This window comes from Eptatretus burgeri, chromosome 8 (assembly GCF_056783735.1).
Source record: "Eptatretus burgeri isolate ZD-2024b chromosome 8, Ebu_testis_v1, whole genome shotgun sequence".
Taxonomy (NCBI): Eukaryota; Metazoa; Chordata; class Myxini; order Myxiniformes; family Myxinidae; genus Eptatretus; species Eptatretus burgeri.
The window spans coordinates 75,897,440-75,910,947 of NC_140968.1; the positions used below are offsets into that span (position 1 = coordinate 75,897,440).

Below are 13,508 nucleotides of genomic sequence, written 5' to 3' on the forward strand. Positions count from 1 at the left end.
TTGATGGGAAAAATGGTCTCTTTCTGTATTGAAGTTGTTTGGAAGGGAAGTCATGTATTATATAGAGTGACTAAAGAAAGTCAACACCCCCTTTTAAATTTTTCACCTTTTGTTGCCTTCAAGCCTGGAATTAAAATGCATTAAATCAGACTTTTTCTACCTTTATTGACATATCATAAACCACAACTTCCAAATGAAAAACAAATTCCACAAATTTCAGAAAATTAACTAAAAATATGAAACTCTAATACCGTAGTTGGATAAGTGTCCACCCCATTTGGATTAATACTTTGTGGAAACGCCTTTGACAGCAATTACAGCTGAGTCTGTTGGGATGGGTCTCTACCAACTTTGCACATCTTGACTGGGTAATATATTTTCCCATTCTTCGATACAAAACTGTTCAAGCTCAGTCAAGTTGTGTGGGGAGTGTTTATGGACAGCAATCTTCAACTCATGCCACAGATTTTCGATTGGTTTTACATCAGGGCTCTGACTGGGTCACTCAAGGACATTTATCTTTTTGTTCCTTAGCTACTCCAGTGTAACTTTGGCTGTGTGCTACGGGTCGTTGTCAAGCTGAAAGGTGAACTTCCATCCCAATTTTAGCTTTCTTGCAGAGGGCAGCAGGTTTTCCTCCAGCATTTTCCTGTATTTTGCTCCATCCATTTTTCCTTCCATCCTGACAAGTGCCCCAGTCACTGCTAATGAGAAATATCCCCATAACATGATGCTGCCACCACCATACTTCACAGTAGGGATGGTGTTCTTTGGGTGATGTGCTGTGTTGGGTTTGCGCCAAACGTAACATTTTGCATTTTGGCCAAAAAGTTCCATCTTGGTTTCGTGAGACCACAAAACTTTTTGCAAGATGGCTTCAGAATCTCTGGAGTGCTTTTTTGCATACCTCAAACAAGACTCAACGTGGGATTTTTTTGAGTAATGGCTTTATTCTTGTCACCCTACCATACAGGCCAGAATTGTGGAATGCTTGGGATATTGTTCTCACATGCACACAGTGACCAGTCTTTGCCATAAAGTATAAAGGCTTGTAGCTCTTTCAAAGTTTCCATTGGCCTCTTGGTGGCCTTTCTGATCAGTCTTCTCCTTGCTTGGTCATCCAGTTTGGAAGGACGGCCTGATCTAAGCAGGATCTTGGTGGTACCATATGCCTTCCACTTCTTAATAATTGTCTTGACTGTGTTCTAAGGGATATGCATGGCCTTTGAAATATATTTATACCCATCCACTGATCTGTGCCTTTCCACAACTTTCTCCCAGATGTCTTTCAAAAGCTCCTTGGTGATCATGGTTGAGTCTTTGCTGTGAAATGCACCAGCAAGCAAAGGGAACCTTCAGAAACAGCTGATTTTATTCTGAAATAATTAGAATCACTACAATTTAACAAAAGTGGAGGCCAATTAACTTGGTGTGTGATTTTGAGGTGATTGGTTGCACCTGAGCTAATTTAAAATTGCTATTTTAAAGGGGGGGGGGGGTTGGACACTTTTCCAACTTAGATATTCTAGTTTTGTATTTTTCATTAATTTTTTGAAATTTGGAGAATTTGTTTTTCGCTTGGAAGTTGTCGTTTACAATGTGTAAATAAAGGTGGAAAAGTCTGATTTAATGCAATTTAATTCCAGGCTGTAAGGCAACAAAAGGTGAAAAATTTGAAAGGGGGTGGAGACTTTCGATAGGCACTATATTGTGAACCATGGTGTCTGTCCATGCGTTTGTCTGTCTCCCATTAATGGCCTCTTTCCATGCTGCATTTCAAAAGTTCAATATTCACTTTCGAAATGATGGGAGAACAGGGATGAGCAATGTTAATGCCAAATTCTATTTTGCAAGCAGGAAGTTTTGCCCTCTTTTGAGATAAGTCTCACCTCCACTACCTGATGTTGCACCATAATTTTGTGGTGGGCGGTATAAGTAGCTCAGAGCTTTTGTTCTGAGTGAAACCAAGAGTGCAACACAATTGACCTTTTTAAAGTCCCTGATATATTATTTAAATTGATAGATTAACTTAAATCACTGAGGACACATGCTTTTGCTAGCTTTTCCTGTCACTTGGGACGGGTACTCTTCCTAGTTATAGATATTGAGAGGTGAAGTGGAATGCTAATCACTCATCAAGAATGGCTTGCTTCCAAAAAAAATCCTCCAGAATTACATGAGTATGCTAATATCTGCAGTTTACAGAATATAATTTATGATGAGAAAATGCTCAAGTTACAGTGAGTGTATTGAGAAAGGCCAAGTGTAAAAAAAAAGGATTAAAATGTCCAATTAATTTTACACGTAAATATGCAAAACAACTAAACAAACAAACAATTTGATTAATCAAGTTTATATCATCCACCTTTGAGCAAATAAACACAAGCCATTAATTGGTGTTGTCTGGCAGATCTATTTCAAGAACACAAACGGGATCATGAAACATTTCATGAAATCTGTACGAAAATGAGCCACAGAGGATGAAACGTTTATCTTTGGGTGCTTTCTTTGTTCAATTTCATGTAACCAAGAAAATTATGGGGTGAGAAAGTGTATGTGAAAGTTTAATCTCATGGCTTGGTGGTAAAGGCAACATTTATTTGGAAAAATATTTCGTTGCAAGTCCTGTAATATTGCAAATTATGGACTAAAAACAGAAAGATATATTTGGTCTTTGTTTTGCATAATGATGTGCATTTTAATCAGACAGGCCATAGTAAATCTACGAACAAAGCTGATGTAAAAAAAATTCAAGATGACAACTACCCAACAAAATTCAAAATGACAATGACCTAAATAATTCAAGGTGAAAACTAGCTAAAAAACATTCAATGTGACATCTACTTAAAAATGACAACTGCCTAAAATAATCCAAGGTGACCAACCACCTAAAAATATTCAAGGTGACAACTGCTGATAAAATTCAAGCTGTTAAGCAATTAACACCACCTAAACATTTGCAAAAAGATGGGATACAGTAATACCCCAGTTTGCACGAAGGATAGGTTCCTGAGAGATTTGCGCAATAGCAATTTCACGCACGATGTGGCTCATGAAGCATTGTGTTAATGAGGATACGTGCACCGGATGCAATAATTCAGGGATAGACAGGCGACCTCCGGGGTCACGAGGTCGAGGCCATTTATTCCTGATAAGTGAAACACGCTGCAACCCATGCCTGCAGATATCGGATTCTTTGGTACGCAGGCCACATTTTCCATCTCATCATCATGTAACTTTGTTTAAACATTCTTCATGGGTAGGATAATGTGGAAAGTTTCTTGTTAATCAGTCAAGCGGTTGAAGAGAAAAAAAGCAAACTAGAAAGCATCTGAAAACGCAAAGCCCATCTTCTTTGAATTTCGGCTTCTTCTTCTTCCATAGGTTAAACGGTACCTTTGACCTTTTGACCAAATTCATAATTTGTCTTCTCCACATTTTCAAATGGTAAAAAAGTAACGGCCCGTACAGACACACAGACCGACAGACAGAAAGAAAGACAGACACACAGAAGTGATTGCAAAACCCCATCTCCCACTGTGCGGGGGACGGGCTAATAAAGGCGAAAAAGTGAGGGCGGGGGGGAAAAAAGAAGCGAGGACCTCGGCTGACTTCCACAACATGGTCAAGTATGGTCGTGGATGCCGATGACTAGTTTACAGTATATTAACTGTAATAACCTGAAAGCATTAATGTACACTGCTAAACAAATAAATATTAGTACTAATAAATACTACAAATAAATAAATACTAATAATAATGATTTAAAAAGATAACCCCTCAGCCTGTGGCATCACAGAATGGCACACAAGAAGGGGCTCTTCAAGTCTCATGTAGCATTGCCATCAAAGAGTGTCAGGTGGGTTTTTTTTTTGCAATTTGAAGCCAGAGGCATGCCGCTCATCCTTGGAAATGAACGTACTGGACGGCATTCTCTTCCAAAAAAGCCACGTTTCGTCCACATTAAAAACGAGCTGGGGAGGGTAAACTTCCACAAGGGCCTTAAACGTAGATAGAAATTCAGCTGCTGCCTACTTGTCTGTGCTTGCAACTTCGCCAGTTGTGGGAATGTTGTGCAAATTGCTGCGGTGCTTAAATCTATGGAACCACCCTTGACTGGCAGAAAGTAAAGTAGATCAGTAAGTAGATCACTCGCCTTCCTGCTCTTTCACTTCATCCTATAAACTCAGCGCCTTCAACATAATTCCTGCCTGGCTTAAAGGCATAGTGCACTGATTAATATCATCAATCAAGGAGGAGAAAATCTCTCCATGTTCTCCATTAAATTGCTCCTTCTCGATCTCATTGATTTTGTGGCACTGACTGGAGTTGTGGACTGGCTCGATGCTAAAAAATTTTTTTTGTCTTTCCAACTGTCTTTACAGACGACTCCTTTAAATCAAATTCAAAACTAACAGCAGTGGGCACCAACACCGATCTCCTTATCAGGGACGCCTCTTCACAGTGGTTGTACTGTTGTACCCCCAAACGCAAGTCAGGGGCCAAATCTTCCCCATTCTTTACTGCTGGCCGGATTTGTCAGGACAGCGCGGTCACGGTCAGAGTGCCGATCGGTCCCCATGGACAGGCCCTTTCCCTCTTGTCTCTTCTCTCTCTTTCTAACTCTGTCATGGCCCTGACTTTGTGAAGGTGGGGTACACCATCCTGGATGTGGGGAATCTGGTTCGCTCCTGGGAGATCGATCGGCTGTCTCCGCACCACAGGCCTGTTCCAGAGAACTGTCCAGGGCTATACAGGAAGAAGAAGAAGAACACCACCACATTCCATCCACCTTGACACTTTCAATTTCAGCTCCAGACTGATGCTTTTTCTTGACACATTTGGAATAATTACCAAGGCTTTCAGCACTATCACCAGCATGGTGGTGCACAGAGCAGGAAGACAACAACGCACATGCTGATTGGTTGAGAGGAGACATGCTCCGATTGTCTGCCAGCGATGTCAACACCAGCGGTTGCGTTTACAGTTAATGCAGAACATTCAAACTTGAAACTTTTGATCTGCTTGATGGATTAAATTTTTCTTTTAAATCTTTTAGGTAATTAAAAATTGAAGACTTGATGCAAGGTAAAGAAAACCTGTGCAAAGTTAGGACGTGCAGTACGGCGTATCACCGTATTGTAGATGGTGGCCACAATGTCTTGCCACCCCTTGTAAAAATTGACATTGCCTTTGTGTGCAGTGTTAATTCATTTCCATTTTCACTTTTTTCAGATTGAGTGAACGTGACCATGGGCGATACAAGCAATTAACACCATTGAACAATGGATTGGTGTCAGTGTCTGGGTTCACATCAAAATTATTCTCTGCAATGACAATGATGAAGCACAAACGGATCCACTGGACACTTCAGGCTTTGTGTCATATGATGTAAAATGTGTAATAAAGTCAGAGTCCTGCAATGTATGTGGTATAACTTGTAGAACCCTTCAGTATTGTCAGTGAATATGATAAAAGGCAATGTCACAATATTAACAAGGGGTGATAAGACATTGTGGTCACCCTGAACAAAAGAGTAATGTAGAGTTGGATATTCAGAGCACAAGCAAGGAGAGCAGATAAACAACATGATTCCATTTGAAAATGAAGCAACTTGGCACACCTTCAAATAGATTTTTTAAAACAGATTTGCATTAATCTCGAGAATGACCAACTTAGAGACAAAATAAGCAGGAATCCACCAATTGGAAGAAGTCTGGTTCAACACATGATATTTCTGTTCAACACAAACAGGGAGATATAAACTGCAGATATAAACAGAATAGACAGGAATAACAGTCGGAGCCTGAAGATGCATTACCTTCATGTCAGCAGCAGAAGCAGCTTCCTTGATCCTTGCCACCCAGTCCTGCATCTCCTCCAGTGAAGGGGCAGCCACTTCAAGAGGCCGAGGCATTGGAGGATACATATGCACAGACTGGATGCTGAAGACAAAGCGCTGCTGGCCCTTCCCTTCCCTGTGCATTACTGCAGAAGGGACATATCATGTGAAGGCAATTTACATCACAAAATGCAGTTAAAAGTAAAATATGAGAAATGCTATGTGGTAATTTACTGAAGACATTGTTTAACAACTTAGTTAGCATTGCTGTATCAACATCATCACACCAACAAACATTACCATGACCGAAAAGAAAAATAAGTTGGTTGCAGTCCCCCAACTGAACTTTTAAAATAACTGATTCAAAAGGGTTTTGTAAATACTGAATGTTTACAAAACACAATTTTTACTTATAAAATTAAAAAAGCGTTGGCATTGTTGGTTATTTTTTTCCCCACAATCTTCATCATTTTTTGACACTTCTTTCTTTCTCTGGCGAGTTTCTTTTTCTCTCTCTCTCTCCAGATGTTAAAGGGAAACTGAAATTAGGTCACCCACTTGGACTTAATGTTTCCCAGATAATATCAATGCCATCCATTAGACGTGTTCAACTGCATGTGTTAACACCAATTTCAAGAGCCTATCAGAGTCTTACGATCAATTCACCCATTGGTTAAAAGCTCACTTTGAATAGGAAGCTGTAAATGAAGCAATTAGTTGAAGGCTGTTTCAAACATTGTGCCTTACTTAGGCCATTCCTCCTTGAGTATTGGATGATGAAACGAATTTGATTAAAAAAATGAACAATCCCATTAATTTAGATCTGAGGGTAGCTCCTTCAGTCGACCAAAATTTAGTCTTCATTCTGGATTTTTGCAAAACCATGATGTCTTTGGATTTATAATTCACAACACCGGAAAACAAGTATTATTTCCGTACACATCTACATGAAAATTGGTTTACATATCACAAACAAAAAAATATATATATAATATATATAACAGAAAACTTGGAACACGTCTTTCAATCCTGAGAAATCACGCACGCACACACGCACGCACACGCAAACACTCCGAAAGGACCATTCCACAAACCCTCCCAGCTACTTTCTCAACAACCCTCTCAAAGAGGTTCAGTCACTCAAGCTCTTGGGTCTCATTCTCAGCCATGATATTTCTTGGGCAAGCCGCATTTCAAAATTGACCTCCAAAGCTGGATGCTGACTGGGCATCCTCCGCCATGCAAAGTCCTTCCTTGGCACACCTGAGCTCCTTTCCACCGACAAGGTTTTCATCTGCAGCTTGATAGAGTACTGTTCTCCACTCTGGGCTGGTGATCTTGCCTCTCACCTTTCTCAGCTTCATGTTGTGGAAACCAAGGCATTTAGGATCATTAGTATCTTCCACGACGAGGCTGAGTGTTTGGATCTGTCACTCTCTCACAGCAGGCAGGTCGGTGGTCTTTCTGTCTTATACCTTCTCCTCTCCGGCCTCTCCCCCCCTCCCCTTGCTCTGTCTGCGATCTGTCCCCCCCTCAAGTATCTGCACGACACGTGTGGTCCACCATCAACCCCCTCTTTGTGAAACTGCCTAAATCCAGAATCACTTCTCACCTACACTCATTTATTCCTCTCATTTCCCACCTGTGGCACCACCTTCCATATTCTCTTTCATCTCATTCTTCCCACTGAGTCTTCAAGACAGCTGTTCACCATCATCTCAGGTTCACACCCCTCAACAGCCATGATCTTTTCTACACTCGTTAAACCACCCTCACACCTCCCTAAATTTTGCTTATGCATCCATCTTATCCACCCCTTGCATCCTTCCCTACCCCTCATCGTTGTTTGGTCGTCTCTGTTTCCTCTGCTCTGCTATTGGCGTTTCCCCTTTATCCTGCTGTTCCCTTTGTTAGGGTGTGTTCTGTTCTGTTCTGTGTCATAGCTCTTTTATGAGCCGAGACCATGTATATAAAAACCTCCCACCCCATTTACACAATATTTCTCTTCTTGAGTGTATCAGATGTTATTGGATGAATGTGGGAGGTTATGTAAGTGGCCAGCCAAGGACAGTAACATGCATTTTTGGTCAGGATCTGTATCCGGACACTACAATTTTTTGAAGTAATTCTTCACCATTGACAGATGGAGCCAAAAGCAATATATAGCACGATATCTCAAAAAGTAATGTACAGATTTGGACGAAACTTAGTGGACAGGTTGGGTGTGTGACAAGAAAGAACTGATTCCATTTTGGTGAAGATCAGGATCCGGATACAAGAGTTTTTAAAAATATTTTTAAGGGATTCCTCACCATTGAGAGATAGGGCCAAAAACAATATATCGCATGATATTTCAAAAAGTTAAAGTTATGGATGAGTTAATGACAAAACTAGATGAATGAGTTGGTTATGTGATGAGAACAAGCCAATTAGATTCTGATTCAGGTCCGGATTCAGATCCGTCCTATCAGTGGGATACAAAACGTAAACGCTCAGCTTTGCAGAGGTATGTGCACTTCCAAGTATTGTTTCAGTTCTTTGTTTACCTCTGCCACCGAAGGTGGGTGGAGGTTATGTTTTCACCCCTGTCTCTCTCTTTTTTGTGTGTCTGTTAGTCTGTGAACAGGATCTCTAAAAAATTTTTGGATGGATTTGGAATAAATTTGGTGGAGAGGTTGAGTGTGCTAAAAGGACAAATTGATTTGATTTTGTTGACGATCTGGATCCGGACACTATAATTTTTGAAGTGATTCTTCACCATTGAAAGCTGGGGCCAAAAATGATACATAGCATATCTCAAAAAGTTGTGGATGGATTATGACAAAGCAAGGTGGATGAGTTGGTTAGGTGACAAGAACAAGCCGATTAGATTTTGGTTCAGGTCTGGATCCAGATCCGGCCCATTAGTGGGAAACAAAATGTAAACTGTTCAGCCTTGCAGAGGTATGCGCTCCACTAAGTGCTGTTCTGGTTATTATCATGAGTTCAGGAATGCATCAAAGTCTTGCGTGCGAAGAACCAGATAAAAAATAACTTATGGGAGTGCAAACTTCTGGTTTTATGGCTGTGAGCTAAGTGGAAAACAGAAGACAGGGGAATATCGTGTTTGGTGTCTTAAGTTAGAATTACTTAAGTTCGAACGAAGTCAGAACTAAGCAAAATGAGAACATTGTAAGGGTCAGAGCTTGCTGTCAGTTTCCAAAAAGCAGAACTCGTACATACCCACAGTGCATGTTGTAAGATCCACCACACCCTTCTGTAAGTTCCCAAGTGGGCTGTTTTCGACATGAGACTGCAGAAACATCAAAACAACATCAATATTAGATATGTCGAAGTCAGAGGGAACCATTGAAATTAAGTCTGTTTAGATTCCACCCTCAAATAATCTCCACTGTAGTTATTTTCAGTTGTGCTTATGGCACATTCAATTCGAGAAGTTCCATTCATTGCCTCTTTCATAAAGTGCGTTTGACAATAAGTATTGTTGTAGAATTCCTGCCCGTCGGCGTTCGAACGACCGCATCTAACCAATAGCGGTCGCTTCGCCCACCGAATGGACAATACAGTCGTGACTTTCTGGAACAATGCGAGAAACCAGTCACGGGTGGGTTTTTAATCCCACCACGGCCCAGTCCGTAATCTACCCGCGCGAAATAGGGTCAATCGCCGAATATCGATATACCTAAGTACCCGCGCGGATAACCTACCGAGGGACCGTACCTCGGCGAAGGCCTGCTTGGACACGAACCGCTTAAGCGGTCCGTTCCATTCTGGGATAACCGAGCGGGTATTATCGCCAGACCTCGCCGGACCCGATTCTCTTTATCGGCTATTTAAAAACCAACTATATTCCGAGTGCAAGATGGGGCAGTTCAATGAGGGAATGGACGCAAGGAACAGGTTTACATTCACACAAGGACATTTATTATAATGAAGCACGTATGCAATTAAACAAGGCAAAACACGTATGCACCTAAACAAGCAACAAAAGCACAACAAAAGAACTACAACCGTCTACTTATTATGTACAGTCACTTGCACGTAACAGCAGTTCCTACTTATTAGACGGGCCCACAGACACACGTACGCACACACACACACCCAAGAAATGGTGGCAGAGGCCTTTAATAATGAGCTCCAGCTCGGAGGACAGGTGAGCTGAAACCCAGAACCTATCTCGAACCTCTCCACCTCGTGTGGTCTTCAAGTTGTTCGGACCCGGGCTCCAGCGAGAGCGAGCTGGATTCGATCGCCGAGCCGCGATCCTTCCTGAGCTCCCGCGAATCCTCCCGCCCTTCTCAACACGTGCTGGTGAGACGAGGCGCCGATCCTTCCCGTCGATGCGTCGCTTCCCCGAGGAACCACCTCCGGCACTTCTCAACACGTGCTGACGAGACGAGGCGCCGATCCTTCCCGTCGATGCGTCGCTTCCCCGAGGAACCACCTCCCGCGAAGAGGTCGATGAGTTGCACCAAGCCGGGAACCAAAATGGAGAACAAAGAGCTCCACGAACCAAGAAGAAGAAGAAGAAGCCACCATTCGCAGCTCGAGCCGAGCAACTGGCTCAACTTCCTTCCAAATCAAAGCAACTTGAAACAAAAAGCTCTCCCGAGCCAAGCAGAAGCCGAAGCTCACCGAGCCAGCCAAAGCAAAAGCTTCCGCAGGCCTCAACCCTAACGCAAGCCAAGCAGGACCTGACGGTCTGCTGAACGACTACTCTCTGCCAAAGCAAAAAGCTTACTAACCAAGAACAAAGAAAGGATCTCGTCCTTATCCTTCTCCCGCTCTTCTCCTGATCCCAGCGTGATCATGCCCTCGTGCTCCATCTCCCGCTCAGCCATGGGTGGGAGGGAGTTGTTGACATCATGAGTCATGGGACGGCAGGGTGGTTCTTGCTCTTGGCAGAAGAGGGGGAGGGATGTCTCCATTGTTCGTTCCCTAACGATTAAATCGATCCGCAGCGCATCTAATCGATTTCTGAACATTTAAACAATGAAAGGTGAGCTATCTAGGGAACAAGCAATTATCGACATCGCTGACTAAGGTCCCTGTCACACCTTGACGATTTAGCCAGCAATAGCAACGTATAAAAACGTATGTAAAACGTTGGCGTACGCTGAAATTTAGATGTTTTTTTTTTAAAGTTTTGGACGTATTCATAACGAGTTGGACGTATGCATAACGTATTAGTAACGTACACAGAACGTTTTAATCACATATAGATAACTTAGACCAACGAATGATTAGCGTGTTGTCGGCGTTCACAACCTATGCCCAACGATAGTCTAACGTATGCATAGCGCGCTGCACATATCGCCGACGATCACGTGGCGTAGCCGATTAAAAAGCTGCCGCACGCCGATTTAAATCATAACCGCCTGAGAATTGGAAGTGTCAACATCGCAGTCACACCTTGACGATTTAGCCAGCGTATGCCGACCTCTGAAAAATTTGTCTAAAACCTGGCCACACGTCGAATGCGTTATGGGTAAGTTATGTATACGTTAAGAGCACGCTGAAAAACACTGCCATACATCGTAATACACCGAGTACGTCGTGAAATTTCAAGCATGCTGAAAATTTTACGACGTACTCGCCGTATGGCTCACACGTTCCGCTACGCTGGGAATAAGTTGTAGGCACGATATGCGATTGTTGACACGTGTCGCCACAAGTTCCTTGTAAGTTACTCATAAGTCGAAACACGTCGAGGTAATGTTTAGCATACCCGGAACTTATTTTCTCCGTCAAGGCACATTTTCTTTTTCCTCCTTGGCTCCGTGAAGGCACGTGACGAAATATCTGAAGTTGTTGTTGTTGTTGTTGTTGTGTGTGTGTGTGTGTGTGTGTGTTTTTTTTGGGGTTTTTTTGTTAAGGCCTGGTCACACCTTGACGTTTTAGCCAGCGATGGCAACGTATTAAAATGTATGTAAAACGCTGGCTTACGTTGAACTTTTGATGTTTTTTTTAAAAGATTCGGACGTATTCATAGCGACTTGGTCTTACGTATAACGCATTGGTAACGGACACAGAACGTTTCGTTGTGTTATAGATAACTTGTACCAACGAATGCTGAACCTGTTGTCGGCCTACACAACCGATGCCCAACGATAGTCTAACTTAGGCATAGCGCGTTGCACGCATCGCCGACGATGTTGTGACGTAGCCTATTAAAAGGCTGACGCACAACGATTCGAATCATAACTGCCGTAGAAATGGAAGTGTCAACATCGCGGTCACATCTTGGCGATCTTGCCAGCGTATGCCGACCTAAGAAAAATGTGTCTAAAACGTTGGGGCACGTCAAATACGGTATGAGTAAGTTTGGTATACGTGAGTAGAACACTAAAGTACGCTATCATACGTCGTAGTAAGTAGAGTACGTCAAGAAATTTTAAACATGTTCAAAATTTTACGACGTACTCGGCGTATGACACACGTTCCGCATGCGATGGGGATAAGTTTTACACATGATATGTAGACGCTTACACACGTCCACAAAGGTACTTATAAGCTACTCATAAGTCGAAACACGTCGCGGTAATGTCTTTTTTACGCGAAACTTATTTCTCACTTATGTTTGACGTGTTTTGAAACAATTCTTTACGTAGTCCCAACACACATCGACGTATGTAGACGTATTCCGATGACGTCTTCCGGTCGACAAAAAAAATAAATGAACGTGTTTCTAGCTTACAACTGCCATATAAAGACGTGTTCCCAGCGGTTTTGGGAATTGGTATATAAAAATGCTGCTCATAAAAGGGGAACCCAACAGTGTTTTCGAGTCCTTTTTGAGTCGATGTCCATGTCAGCAGTATCAGTATCAGTATCAGTATCAGTATTAGTATTAGTAGTAGTTTGTTCATGTTGGCAGTAGTAGGTGAGTGTGAGGGGGAGGGTGTGGGTTATGATGGATCGTCCTTGCGTTTAACGATTTAACGATTTAAATGATAAACTCAACGATTTAAATGGCTGCATCTCCACTATTGAAAGTAGACGCTTGCGCTCAACAATTGGATTTTTTTTTACACTCAACGACTTTTAAACGGTACCACCCAGCTATTTTCATTGTTTACAATGAACGATTTAAATTGCTGTCACTCGCCTTTGTTTTTTGACGCTGGCGCTCGGAAATTTTAATCGTTTCTATTGAACGTGCTAAATCGCTCAAACCCCACTATTGAAAGTAGACGCTTGCGCTCAACAATTCGATTTTTTTTTACACTCAACGACTTTTAAACGGTACCACTCAACTATTTTCATTGTTTACAATGAACGATTTAAATTGCTGTCACTCGCCTTTGTTTTTTGACGCTGGGGTTTGGAAATTTGAAGCGTTTCTTCTGAACGTGTTAAAACGCTCAAACTCGACTATTTTAAATAGACGCTGCCGATGGACAATTGGAATCATAGCCAAGCTAGACATCGAAGTGTGAACATCCTCGTCATGCTGAAGAAAAGTTTGAAGAATGCTGCAAATAAGTGTCCTGGCCGTGGCCGTGGACGCTGACGCAAGGACGATCCATTATACCGACGTCTTTCAGCCTATGAGTAACTTAAAAGTAACGTCTGTCGATGTGTGGCAACGATCGCGTAACGTGCCAACAACACTTTAATCATAGGTTAGAAATAAGTTTCGGGTACGCTAAACATTACCTCGGCG

The 13,508-nt window shown here is 42.2% G+C and overlaps 1 protein-coding gene across 1 annotated transcript in view; it reads right to left on the reverse strand.

Moving 5' to 3' along the window:
• Positions 1-13,508, reverse strand: part of PLCG1 (phospholipase C gamma 1) — a 226,712-nt gene that overhangs the window by 56,123 nt on the left and 157,081 nt on the right. Inside the window, exons 23-24 of the mRNA XM_085892672.1 lie at positions 9,065-9,134; positions 5,822-5,988 (exon numbers count right to left, since the gene is read on the reverse strand). Of these exons, the coding sequence (XP_085748798.1) occupies positions 5,822-5,988; positions 9,065-9,134 (237 nt within the window). The remainder of the gene's footprint in view (positions 1-5,821; positions 5,989-9,064; positions 9,135-13,508) is intronic.